Source organism: Carassius carassius, chromosome 25 (genome assembly GCF_963082965.1).
Source record: "Carassius carassius chromosome 25, fCarCar2.1, whole genome shotgun sequence".
Taxonomy (NCBI): Eukaryota; Metazoa; Chordata; class Actinopteri; order Cypriniformes; family Cyprinidae; genus Carassius; species Carassius carassius.
The window spans coordinates 27,305,905-27,318,127 of NC_081779.1; the positions used below are offsets into that span (position 1 = coordinate 27,305,905).

At 41.8% G+C, this 12,223-nt stretch overlaps 1 protein-coding gene across 1 annotated transcript in view; it reads right to left on the bottom strand.

Annotated features, from left to right (window-relative positions):
- Positions 1–12,223, bottom strand: part of LOC132104816 (transcription factor HIVEP3-like) — a 30,863-nt gene that overhangs the window by 1,389 nt on the left and 17,251 nt on the right. Inside the window, exons 4-6 of the mRNA XM_059510348.1 lie at positions 2,859–3,034; positions 2,334–2,435; positions 938–1,563 (exon numbers count right to left, since the gene is read on the bottom strand). Coding sequence (XP_059366331.1) covers positions 938–1,563; positions 2,334–2,435; positions 2,859–3,034 — 904 coding nt within the window. The remainder of the gene's footprint in view (positions 1–937; positions 1,564–2,333; positions 2,436–2,858; positions 3,035–12,223) is intronic.

Consider the following 12,223-nt stretch of genomic DNA (forward strand, 5'->3'; position numbering starts at 1 on the left):
AATTACAGGTACTAAAAGATCTAATTAAAAATATATTAAAAAAAGGAAAATAAATAATAATAATAATAAAACAAAATAAATAATACTGGTTATATATATATATATATATATATATATATATATATATATATATATATATATATATATATATATATATAAATACAATTTGTAAACTAAATTCAACAGGGTTTTTTCCATATTACATTTATGGTTTGGTTCATATTTTTATGTAGCTATTGCTTTTCCATTTTGATTTAATATCTATTTTATTTTAAAATATTTTTATTTAATAATAAAAAAATATTAAATCAAAGCAAAGGATCGTTTATTATAAGGACAATTTATCAATATATTTTCTTTAGACTTCAGCCAAAATATTCCTTAATGTAAGTCAATAATTTTTTTTTTAAATAATAATTTTATAATATGCTATAATATGAAAGTAGAATTTTCACTTCAGATAAAACTAAAAATGTTTTGTTAAACAACATTTAGTGTAATAACTTTAAATAAGGCAATTTAAAAACACCTTAATGCTTATTGTAATTTCTTCTTAAAATATGCATCCCATTTCCTGCTAAAATATGATGTACTAAAGGAATAATAATAATAATAATCAAACCATTTGTGTTTTGCACATCAACACTCTGGCGTCAAGCAAAAATACCATTTAAACAAAGCTGTTTATTTTGATTTTATGTTATTTTTTCTCTGGGGAGTGTTATTTGCTTTTAGACAAACTGAACAAAACAGGTTTAAACTGGAAACCTCTACTTCAGATTAGACCAATATAAAAATGCACTTTTAATAAATGACAAGGTGTGCAGGTTAAACACATACATGTCTCATTCTGTCTTTTAACAGTGTTTCATTATGGTTCCTTGGCGCAGAGACCTTAAATAAGCCAGAGAACAGAAAAGTCCTGTCAGACACTTACCGGTTTGGTCTTGAGGTCTGGTCTGCTGGGAGACGCTTTCATTGAGTCTCTGGATCTTTCAGCTTGGTACTGAATAGTCACACTGGCCCCGACGGTCAATGCAAGTGGACAACTGGGAGACGGAGGTTGAATGGGGGACACACGTCTCTCTGGGAACGATGAGGCTGGGTGGTTTGAAGGAGACAAAGAGGACAGACAGGACGATGGAGAGGGACAGCGTAGAGGTGACAAGTCTCGCCCAGGAGACTGTGGTAAAGATGGGGACATTTGCAGGCCAGGAGACATGCTGTGGATGGGGGACGAGCACTTCCCTACAGCGGCTTCAAGGTGTGGAAGGGTTACGATAGAATTGGTGGTCTTAGGAGAGGAGGCTTCTCCAAAGTGGCTCGGTTTCCCGGGGCTCATGCTGACAGGCGCTTTGGGATGCTGTTCCCAGCCTGGGTTTGACAGGCCTGAGACGTCACAGGAGCCAGGAGTGTCTCTGGAGAGAGACAGTGTCTTAGATGACGAGGAGGAGCACGAAGCTTCGTCATTATCATCAGGCTCGTCCACATCTGTGTCCTCTGCGTCTGAGAACTGATGCTCCTCTATCGGCTCCTTCTCCAGGAAATGCTTCTCACTGTCCCCTACAGCACAAGACAGACTTCCTATCAGCATTCATTAGGCACAGATAATTATACTAAAATACATGCCCCCTGACCATATGAAACAATCGATATGCCACAGCAGTCCACTGCATCCACAAATACTGTTATATGCAATTATTTGCAGTTAATCCGAGTCATTATATTATGTAGGTATCATATTTTTTTTTTTAAGTAAGACTGACAGTCACAGTTTTACTGCTTTCAATTAACAGAATTATGAAAAGAAGTTAATACTGAGTTACTGACCGTTCAGACAGAATGTGTCTGAAATCATGTACATTGTATCCATTATCGTTTAATGTTTCCTTGTGATATAATATTAATTTTACATTTATAAAATTTATGATACACTAAATTGATCAAAAGTGTCATCATTTATAATTTGACAAACAATTTATATTTCAAACAAATGTGGATTTTACTCTCTATAAATTACAGCAAATCTTCTATAAAAAAAAAATACATAAAAAATCAGTATACTACTGTACAATGGTTTCTGTAGGATCATGTGACATTTGAGAATATCCAGAAAACAGTTACTTTAAATTGTAGTTATATTTGTAGAATTCAGAATTTGTATTTTATTTTACTGTACTTTTAACAAATAAAAAACTATAACCACACACACACACATACTGCAAAATACAAGGTCTATATACAGTACGTATCATTTTATATACATTTTATTTTAAATACATTTTTAGCCTTTTTCTGAGTCGAAAGTTCCTCGAAATGCTTTTCCCCCTCACCTCCTTCATCTGTCTCAAGCTCACCCTGCACTGGTCCTGGAGCAGTTCCCTCTGGACACCTCTTCCCATGAGCCTTTGACTTCATGTGTTTAGTCAGATTCCCTGAGGAAAGCAGTTTCAACATGGGAACACAAAAGAAAATATGAAACGTACGTATATCATGTGCAGTATTTTGACTTCATTACTAGGGAGACTGGGGGCGATTGTAAAATTCTTTACATTGTCCTTCATGACTCACAGACTGCTTGAAATACACTAGTCATCTTTTGAAACAAGAGACGAGTGCAGGTTCACCAATTTATAATACAATTGATATATTTTCACTAATAAGGACAAAGACTGTTACATTTGCCTCCTTGGTGTCTGGGGGGTAATTGTAAATCATATTTGTTTGCTAAAAGTAATTTTGTCTTTTAGTTGTGAACTAACATATAGTTTGTATTGACTTTGAATTGAAATTGAATGCTGGCAGATATGGACTAAAAGCCACAGATCTCCTTTCCTCGGCTGTGCAGCATTCAGTACCTTTGGTTTTGAAGGCGATGTTGCAGTGCTGGCAGACGTAGGGCCGAGCGTCCGTGTGCAGCCGTATGTGTTTGCGCAGCATGCTGGGTTTCTTACAGCGTATTCCACACTCTTCACATACATATCGGCCTCTCCCGCGGCCCCGGACATACACGTACTCCTCACTCGACCTGTAGCTGGAAAAACCAACGTAACAGCTGAAAGAACATGCTGTGTGAACCTTCACTGGACTTCACCCCCCATCACTGACTCATGACAGGTAGGACTACTAAAGGGTAGGACTACAGATAACCCAGAAATGTCCTTCTTTTGTGGAAATTTCTTTCCTCAAAAAAAAGCTATTTTATGGCTTTGGATTTGGAATATATCATACAAGCCAGTGTTAATTTCGTTGACGAATAATTTTCGTCATAATATTTTTTTCACAGACGATAACGAACTAAAACTCTTTTTAAATGACAAAAACTACGACGCAAATTTATTGACATTTTTGTCAACAAATAAAAATGAGACAAAAATGTTAGGGAGGGATTTGCAATTAAGTGCATTATACAGTGTTTTTTTTTTTTACTTTAAATGTAATGTCAACACATTACCGTTAAAACGATAACTCAAGTACATGTGCTATAGTATGTTAGTCTACACAAAAAAAACGTACTTCTTTAAATCCTGACAAAAGATTATTAAAACATTCTTTAAAAAATTACTTTAAAATAAAACTTTTCATTTGACATTATAAAAGCCGCTTTTTACAAATGTACTTAAGAGTGTTAAGAAACAGTCATGAAAGTGCACTTAAGTGCCTTTTCAATCATTAAAATTGTTACCTGCAAGTAGTTTTTTTTTTTTTTTACTGTACTTAAAATCTGAAGTACAGTACAAGTGCACAATGATTAAGCACACTTATTTTTGTATTTCAAGTAAATACATGTGGGTTTGGTGATTAAATAATGACAGATGCTGAATTCATAACCACAAACTAGTATACTACTCTTACTATTTGTACCATATCTTTCTCTGGCAGGAATAGTAAGAGTACAGTAGTATGCAGTTCTGAGTACAGTAAATGTTTTCAAAGTTTGTGTGAACTAACCCTTTAACAGGCCGAAATGAGAGCAACAAAAAAGTGAATCACATCAGCAATACTAGTAATATTTATTCCGTGTTTAACAAACAGAATGGAACAGAAAACAACACTTGTAGGTTGACATTGAAACTGGAAGTTCTCAACATCAACTCTAGGTTAATTAAAATAGCAGCGGAGCATAGCCTCAGGGCTGAAATAGGCATATAAAGAGGCCTATACATTGATCTCAAAAATCTGTGTGGGAGATCTGATCTCCAATCTTTAGCACCTGCATGCTACACTTTTAAAGGTACTCTTAAACAGCTTGATATGCCTGGGACAGTCCCTCTTTCAGACACCATGCATGCATATACAATATATCCATATACACCCCCTCCACCTACCCACAGACACACACACACACACACACACACACACATGGGTAGTCTGGCTGGGTATCCACCCAGTTTGTGTCCAGAATGTCCCAAAATGGGGCCTCCACTTGACCTCAAACAGAGCACCATTTATAACGTCAAGAACTAGGGCCCCCCTCCCTTCCGAACCCCTTCACCACCACCCCGGCTCAGACCTGGGGTTCTTGCAATGCCGGTCTGTGCCCAGAGTCCAGGCGTCTGTGCCAATCCAAACAGCTGAGAGGGTGGGGGGGACCCTGGACCCGACCAGAAGCTCATAGCCTATGACATGAGTACAAATCAAGAACTGTGTGCCAGCTTTCTTAAAAATAACAGTCATAATAGAGTTCAATTTTGGGCTGATTAGTGTTTTAGTTTTAATCCATGCTGCTGTTTAATTTGTGGTTGTATACAATATTTTCCCAAAGTAACAGACTACTGTTCCTCTTCAGGAACTCGAGCTGCGTCGAGGACGTTTGGGGAACGCGTCCAGCGTGACGTCTCTGAATAATGTGTATAATCAGTCCAAAGGAAGGGCGAGACGTCATAGGCGGGTGACGTCAGAGACCAGGAAGCATAAAGCATGAGAGGCAAAGCCGGTAGTCAGCCTTGTGTCTTCAGCAAGCGCTCTGTGTGTGTGTGTGTCAGTCACTATCTGTTTGTGAGTCTTATTTAGTGTCGTTTGTCCACTGATAAACTCCATTGTCAAAGCTTCAATCAAGAGAAGTTTTGGGCGAGAACAGACAGCGTTCAGGCTGTGTGTTTTCCCTGCCAAAAAAAAAAAAAAAAAGGTAGGGACACACGCAGCTCGTGTGTTGTCTGCTTGAGAGTGAAGCGCGCAGTGTCAGCTCTCGAGGGAGTTGACTGCTGCGATGCGAGCCTTTGCTTCACTCTCAGAAGGCTCTCTTTGAGGAGAGAGCTTTCACTGGCATTCCTCGCGGTGCCAGCCCCGCTTTTGTCGAGAAAAAAAACGGAGCGGTGGTTGTGCTCGCGGGATTCGCTTTCGGATCTGCTGGAAGGAATGTAAGACGGGTCTTTTCAAGTCCCTATCTTCTTTCTTAACAACCAGATCCGGCGCCCGCTCTCGGGGGTTCGGAAGCCCGCGTTTGCGGTACTTTCTCCCCGATGAGAGGGCGCGACGCACTGCCTGTCTTTCTCAGAGGAGATTGATATGGAAAAGCGTAGATGAGCTCGCCAGTTGTTCAAGCACCAGTCACACAAGCACCAGTTACACACGCATATTATGCCTATATTATAATAAGCAGCATTAATGAGGAGTGGAGCTCGCGCAGTCGGCTCTCGGGGGCATAGGCGGAGTTTGACATTCGAGCCAGGGGGGGCAAAAAAAAAAATCATTGTAGCAGCTGGGACTTGCATGGCCTATCAATTGGGGAACTCAGCACTAGCACATATGGACAAAACAAACATGCTAAATAAACACATATTTATTTTTAACCCAAAAAAAACACTACAACAATACAATCATATTTGTAAACAGGTAGGCTACTTCGCATAAGCAGCCACTTGACTTCGCATCGCATCTTCGTTCGAACACAATTAATCAATGAAATGTGGACCACTTTTGCACTGTTAAAATATTATCTTCAACCAAAACGAAAATATTTTTAACATTTTTCTTTCCTTTTTTCAAAACACACTGTGGCAATGAGAGTGATTAAAAAACAAGTTATTTCGCATTTTGTTGTAATTCATGAAACATTTAAAACATTTTGAGAGGGGAAAAATGAACAGTCACACAATACTCTCCACTTTTGAAACACATTGTGGCAATGAGAGTGATTAAAAACAAGTTATTTCGCATTTTGTTGTAGCCTACTTCATGAAACATATAAAACATTTTAAGAGGGAAAAATGAACAGTCACACAATTCTCTACACATGACCACTTCTCTCCCTCTTCACTAATTTCTCTCAAACACTCCATAATCGCAGAGTAGTGACTTTTCACTGATTTCACACATCTCCACTTGCATGCCTATCTCGTGTCACTGGGCTGAACTACTTCAGTTAATTTCCCGTTTCAGCCACCAGGGGGGGCAATGCTCCCCCTGCCCCCCCGCAAACTCCGCGCCTGCTCGGGGGGCTGATTGTGCTTTTCTCGCTGTTAAGCGCTCGGCTCTCGCCGGGCACGCTCCGAGGAGTGTGTCCGTGCATGCGATCTTGCAGTTGCGGTCGCGCTGGGGCTGATGCACGGCGGCGACCGCGATGGCGGGAATCGCACATGATCTGGTGAACGGGTTGGAGACGGCTCGTCCTATCTCCACCCGTGTTTACTAGATCTAGAGCTCGTTCTCGAGGCTTGGAAAACCAGCGAGGCTTGGAAACCAGCGCTGTGGTTTTTCGCCCTCTGAGACAGCTCGCTGCTGCTGCTCCATGCTCTCTCGTTGGGCACACTATGAGGAGTGTATCCGTGCATGCTGTGGTTTCTTCGTCCTCGGAGGCAGAGCTCGCTGCAGCATTCATCTTTTCTGAGGAGATTGATGCTGTCTGTGTGACTGAGTAGCATATATATATATATATATATATATATATATATATGCTACTCAGTATATATATATATATATATATATATATATATATATATATATATAAATAGAACATGTACGCTGCCGAGGCAACGCGTGTATTACATTGTTTCATCTTTATGTGAGTTTTCTTTTTTTTCTACACCAGACAGTGTTGACTCGTCTGGTTGTTGACTACTATATATTAAAATTTATCTGACTATGTGAAGTTAGATGTGCAGGGGCTCTAGGGATGTAATTTCTTATGTGAGAACACGTGTGTACCGCTCTCCCTCTGAGGACAAGGCACTGTAATTTACTCATGAAGAATAGAATATTGAAATATTAATATCAATTATTGTGATATCTTTTACTAGAAATTAATGTAAATCAATTGTGGTTCGTCCAGCAAACGGCCGTAAGATTTTTTTTATTAATTCTCAGTAACGCTATCACTTCCTATAATTCCAGGACGAATAGTTTCTGGCCATGAAACCATTCTCCTGTCCTTATAAAATTTATATTACTTAAAAGTAACAGATGAGCTTTGTAGCTAAGATCGGCATTTCATTGACTTCGTAACATGAGCAACTTAGACAGACAATCTGGAGTATATGGAATTTAATAATTGAACTAATAATACATCAACTACGATTCTCTCTCAGTTACTGCCTGGAAACGTAGCGGTGCTAAAAGGCTCGTGACCTCCTGGGAGGTTTCCAGAGCAGCTAGCTTGGCTGTCTCAGTGGGTCCTGCACACTGTAGTGAGAGGCCACAGAATCCAGTTCTGGTGGGCCCCAAGCAGGCTCTGGTAATGGAACAGAAGTAGACTCTCTCTGAGGACGGAGACCATCGATGTGGTCCCTCCTTGGGTTGCAGAGTCCGGTCCTACAGCCGGTACTTCACTGTTCCAAGGAAGGATGAGGTGTTGTGTCCTTTTTTAGATCTGTGCTTTTTTAACCTCTCAGTCAGGGGACTGAAGTTTAGCACGCCTGCACAGGCCAAGTCCAAGGACTGGTGTGTCACGATCTATGAAAAGATGCACTTATCTCCGTCCTTCTTCATCGGAAGTTCCTGAGGTTTGCTTTTGGGGGCAAAAGCCTACCAATACGGATCTTCCTCTGGCCTTGCACTCTCACCCCACACTTTCACGACTCAACCACATTGACGATTGGTTGATATCAGCTCAATCTGGGCAGATGACGGTTCTGCACCGAGATGTCGTTCTCGCTCACATGAAAGAGCTGGGGTTAAGACTTAACGGCAAGAAAAGTGTGCTTTCTCCAGTTCAGAGAACCACTTATCTGGGCATGGTGTGGGATTCGACCACGATGCAGGCACGCATGTCACCTGCTCGGATCGAGTCGATCCTCACTGCAGTCGCGAGAGTGAGAGAAGGCCGGTCACTCACTGTCAAGCAGTCACAGAGATTGCTGGGTCTGATGGCAGCTGCGTCCAACGTGAATACTATTGGCCTGCTGTACATGAGACCCCTATAGTGGTGGCTCGAGACCAAGGGGTTCTCCCTGAAGGGAAACCCACTTCGCATGCTAAAGGTCACGCGGCGCTGCCTACGTGCCTTGGATATGTGGAGGAAGCCTTGGTTCTTGTCTCAGGGCCCGGTGCTGGGAGCTCCTTGTCGCCGTGGGATGCTAGCGACAGACGCGTACCTCACCGGCTGGTGTGCGGTCATGAGTGGACACCCTGCCCGCGGTCTGTGGAGTGGTCGCCATCTGACATGGCACATCAACTGCCTGGAGATGCTGGCCGTGCTTCATGCACTTCGTTATTTTCTCCCAGACCTAAGAGGTCACCATGTGTTGGTGCGCACCGACAACACAGCGGTGGTCTCTTACATCAACCACTAAGGAGGTCTGCACTCACGCCATTTATACAAATAGCGTACCAGATCCTTGTGTGGGCCCAGGATGAATTCCTCTCGCTCAGAGCCATCCACATTCCTGGGGTCTCATTTATAAAACTATGCGTAGGATCTTTACTAAAAGTTTACGTGCGCCCAAAAGCCAAAAATGGCGTACGCCAAAAAATATTCCGATTTATAAAACCGTGCGTACGCACACCTGTAAGCAATGTTCCCTTTATAAATCACAGATCACCCGCAGATGTGCGTACGTGAACCAGCCTCATATCCCGCCCTGTACACGCCCATTTTTAACCATAAATAGTCAATGCAAATCACCTCATGATTGCTGATCAGCATGTAAATGAGAGTGGAATCCCATATATACCTGGAAAACTGGCATGCGACCCGCCAATTAATTAATCCAAGAAAGTGAAAACGTGCATTTCTGTTAGCCTAATTTTAATAATGGCGACAGGTGAGAAAAGAGGAAAAAAACGTAATTTCTCAGATACTGAGATTGAAACACTTGTAGGGGAGGTGGAGGCTCGGAAAACTGTGTTATTTGGTGGCCACAGCAGTGGGGTCACTAATAAAAAGAAGCAGTGCGAGTGGCAAAGTATTGCTTCTGCCGTCAATTGTGTCAGTGGGACAGAACGGACAGTTGCAGAATTAAAGAAAAAATGGTCCGACCTGAAGGTATACAAATTTTTTTTTACCAACATATTACATTTGTGTTTTATTAGGCTATATACCTATATAAATAGCAATATTGATTTTCAAAAAGTTTTATTTACATGTGCTTACAGTATGCAAAATATGTGAAATAAAGATTCTCATTCATTCAAGGTGGAGGCAAAGAGAAAACTGTCCTCCCACCGCCAGAGCGTGGCTGCAACTGGTGGGGGCCCATGTACAGCTGATCTCACATCAGTGGACAGCAAAATCGCGGCTATAATTGGGGAGGTCAGCGTGTGTGGTATTGTGTCGGAAAAGGAGGGAGACACTGACGTGACTGAAACCACAGAGGAGCAAGGTTAAACCGATTTTTAATCATTAACGCTGTACATTTGAGTGTGTGGGGTGATAAATGGATAAATGTTGCCAATTGTTTGTCCTCCAGTCCTTCCGGAGTCTGAAGCTGTAAATGAACAGGAGGTTCAGGGTGAGGGGTTCTCAGATGCAGATGCACAGCGTCCGGCTCAAAGCAGTGCCCCTTCTGCGTCTGGCACGTCCAAAAGTGGTCGGGTACTCACTGACGCAGTCCTGCAGTTACAGCGAGAGACAATAAACGCTGTCAACAGGGTTGCAGATGAGCTACGGCAGATGAGAGAAGTGATGCAAGAAATTGCACAATCATTAAAAGATGCAGTTAAACCATGAACCTTGAGTTTTGTCTTTCTTTACAAACGCCGCATGACATCCTCACGGATTCTTGCACCTCGTTGATATCCCTCTTGTCGGCCAGGGGGCTGTGGCTCGGGGTCGTAATGCTGGGGTAGAGGGAGATCAGGAGGGAGAGGAATACCGTTTCTCAGTGCTATATTGTGCAAAACACCACACGCCCTGACAATCTTGCACACTTTTGCTGGATGGTATAAAAGTCTGCCACCCGAGGCATCCAGAGCACGCCATCTGCATTTCAGGATGCCGATGGCACGCTCCACAACTGCGCGGGCACGAGAGTGGACCTCGTTATAATGAGTTTCCTCTGCGCTCTGCGGGTTTAAAAATGGGGTGAGGAGCCAGCGTCTCAGGGGGTAGCCACTGTCGCCTGCAGGTTATAATTATATTAAAAACAAAATTGTTACAGTTTCTACTTTTTAATATTGTTAAACTCACCAAGAAGCCAGCCATCACGTACTGCGCCTGCATTTAGTCTGTTCCCTACACTGCTATGTGTCAAGATAAAGGAATCATGTGTTGAACCAGGCCAGCGTGCCACAATGTTTGTGAGGGTCATGTTGGAGTCACATATGATTTGCACATTAATAGAATGCACATGCTTTCTATTAACATAAGCAAATTCATTTTCAGATGGTGCCCTTATAGCAACATGAGTGCAGTCAATTGCGCCGATTACATTTGGGAAACCAGACATTGCTGCAAATTGCGTTTTAATTTCGGCCTGTTCTCGCACAGTGTAGGGGAACCTGATGTATCGACTAACCATATTAAGTATACCATTTAAAACGACAGATATTATGGCACTCAGGGACGGCTGTGATATACCAGACCTATAGGGTGAGATGATAGATTCCAATAGAATTATTTCATATACAAAAAGGTCTTAGAGACAAATTTGAGGATTACTTATAGTTTTTTTATATTATTAATTTACCTGTCTGCCAATTCCCGCTGGAAACAGCCGGTTGCCAAGAACCCCAGAGTGGTGAGGACTTGTATTTGGACTGGGATGGCATGGTTCCGGCGTGTTGCCCTCTCTAATACTGGACCCAATTCAGCACATAGATCCAAGAGCACAGCTCTAGGGAATCTAAATCGGCTTATTAGCCAGTCATCATCATGGGCCAGGAAATCATCATGGTCCCTGAAAACTCGTTCTCTCCTTATTCTGCCATTAGCGTAATCCTCCAACAGTGCCAGGAGTGCCATCATGAAGCATTACATACCCGGGTCACCGGAGAATTTATATGTTTCTAGCAAATAGACTGATCGTTAACACCTTGACAAAATCACTTAATTAATTTGTGGGCGAAAATTTAAGACGAAAATGTTATAGTGAACACATGCTTCTTGACGGTTTTGTAATGAACACCGTAATAGTTAGGACCGATGATGAGTAGCGATTGTGCTTCATGACTGTATTTGCAGACTTTGACATTTTATGATATAGGCTATGTACATTAAGGAAAATATTTCCTTTTTACACTGTGTTCTGCAGTTCTCTAATAAAAGGGTATTTCATGCTATTCTGTAGGCTATCACATGTATCGCGCCATGTCCTCCTGTGCTCCCGTTGTGGACAATGTGACTGTAAGGCAGCGCTGATTATTATTTTATTTTACTTTTAATACATTTTGAATTACGTTTGGATTTTACTAGATGTATATAGCCTAAAACAATCGGCACAAATAACACTGTTGGATTTAATCTTCATGATAATGTGGATATAACGTATGAAATGGAGTGAAAATTAAATGTCATTCATTCTTATAATCGTTCTTCTCACATTTATTTTCTACAATCTAACTTCAGTTCACGACCTCACCATCGGTGTCGCCAATTCCCTTTGTCTCCAGAATGTGCGTACGCACGGCTCAAAGTTTGCTTAAAGGTGCGCACATTCTCCCGTCAAGTTTGTTTTTTATAGATCACAACCTTTGCGTGGGAACTGGCGTACGTACGTTTCCAGCCCCGTTTTGTGCGTACGCACGCTTTATAAATGAGGCCCCTGGGCATCTTAATATGGGAGCAGACATCCTGTTGAGGCAGGGGCAAAGGCCTGGGGAATGGCGGCTTCACACCAAGGTGATGAAG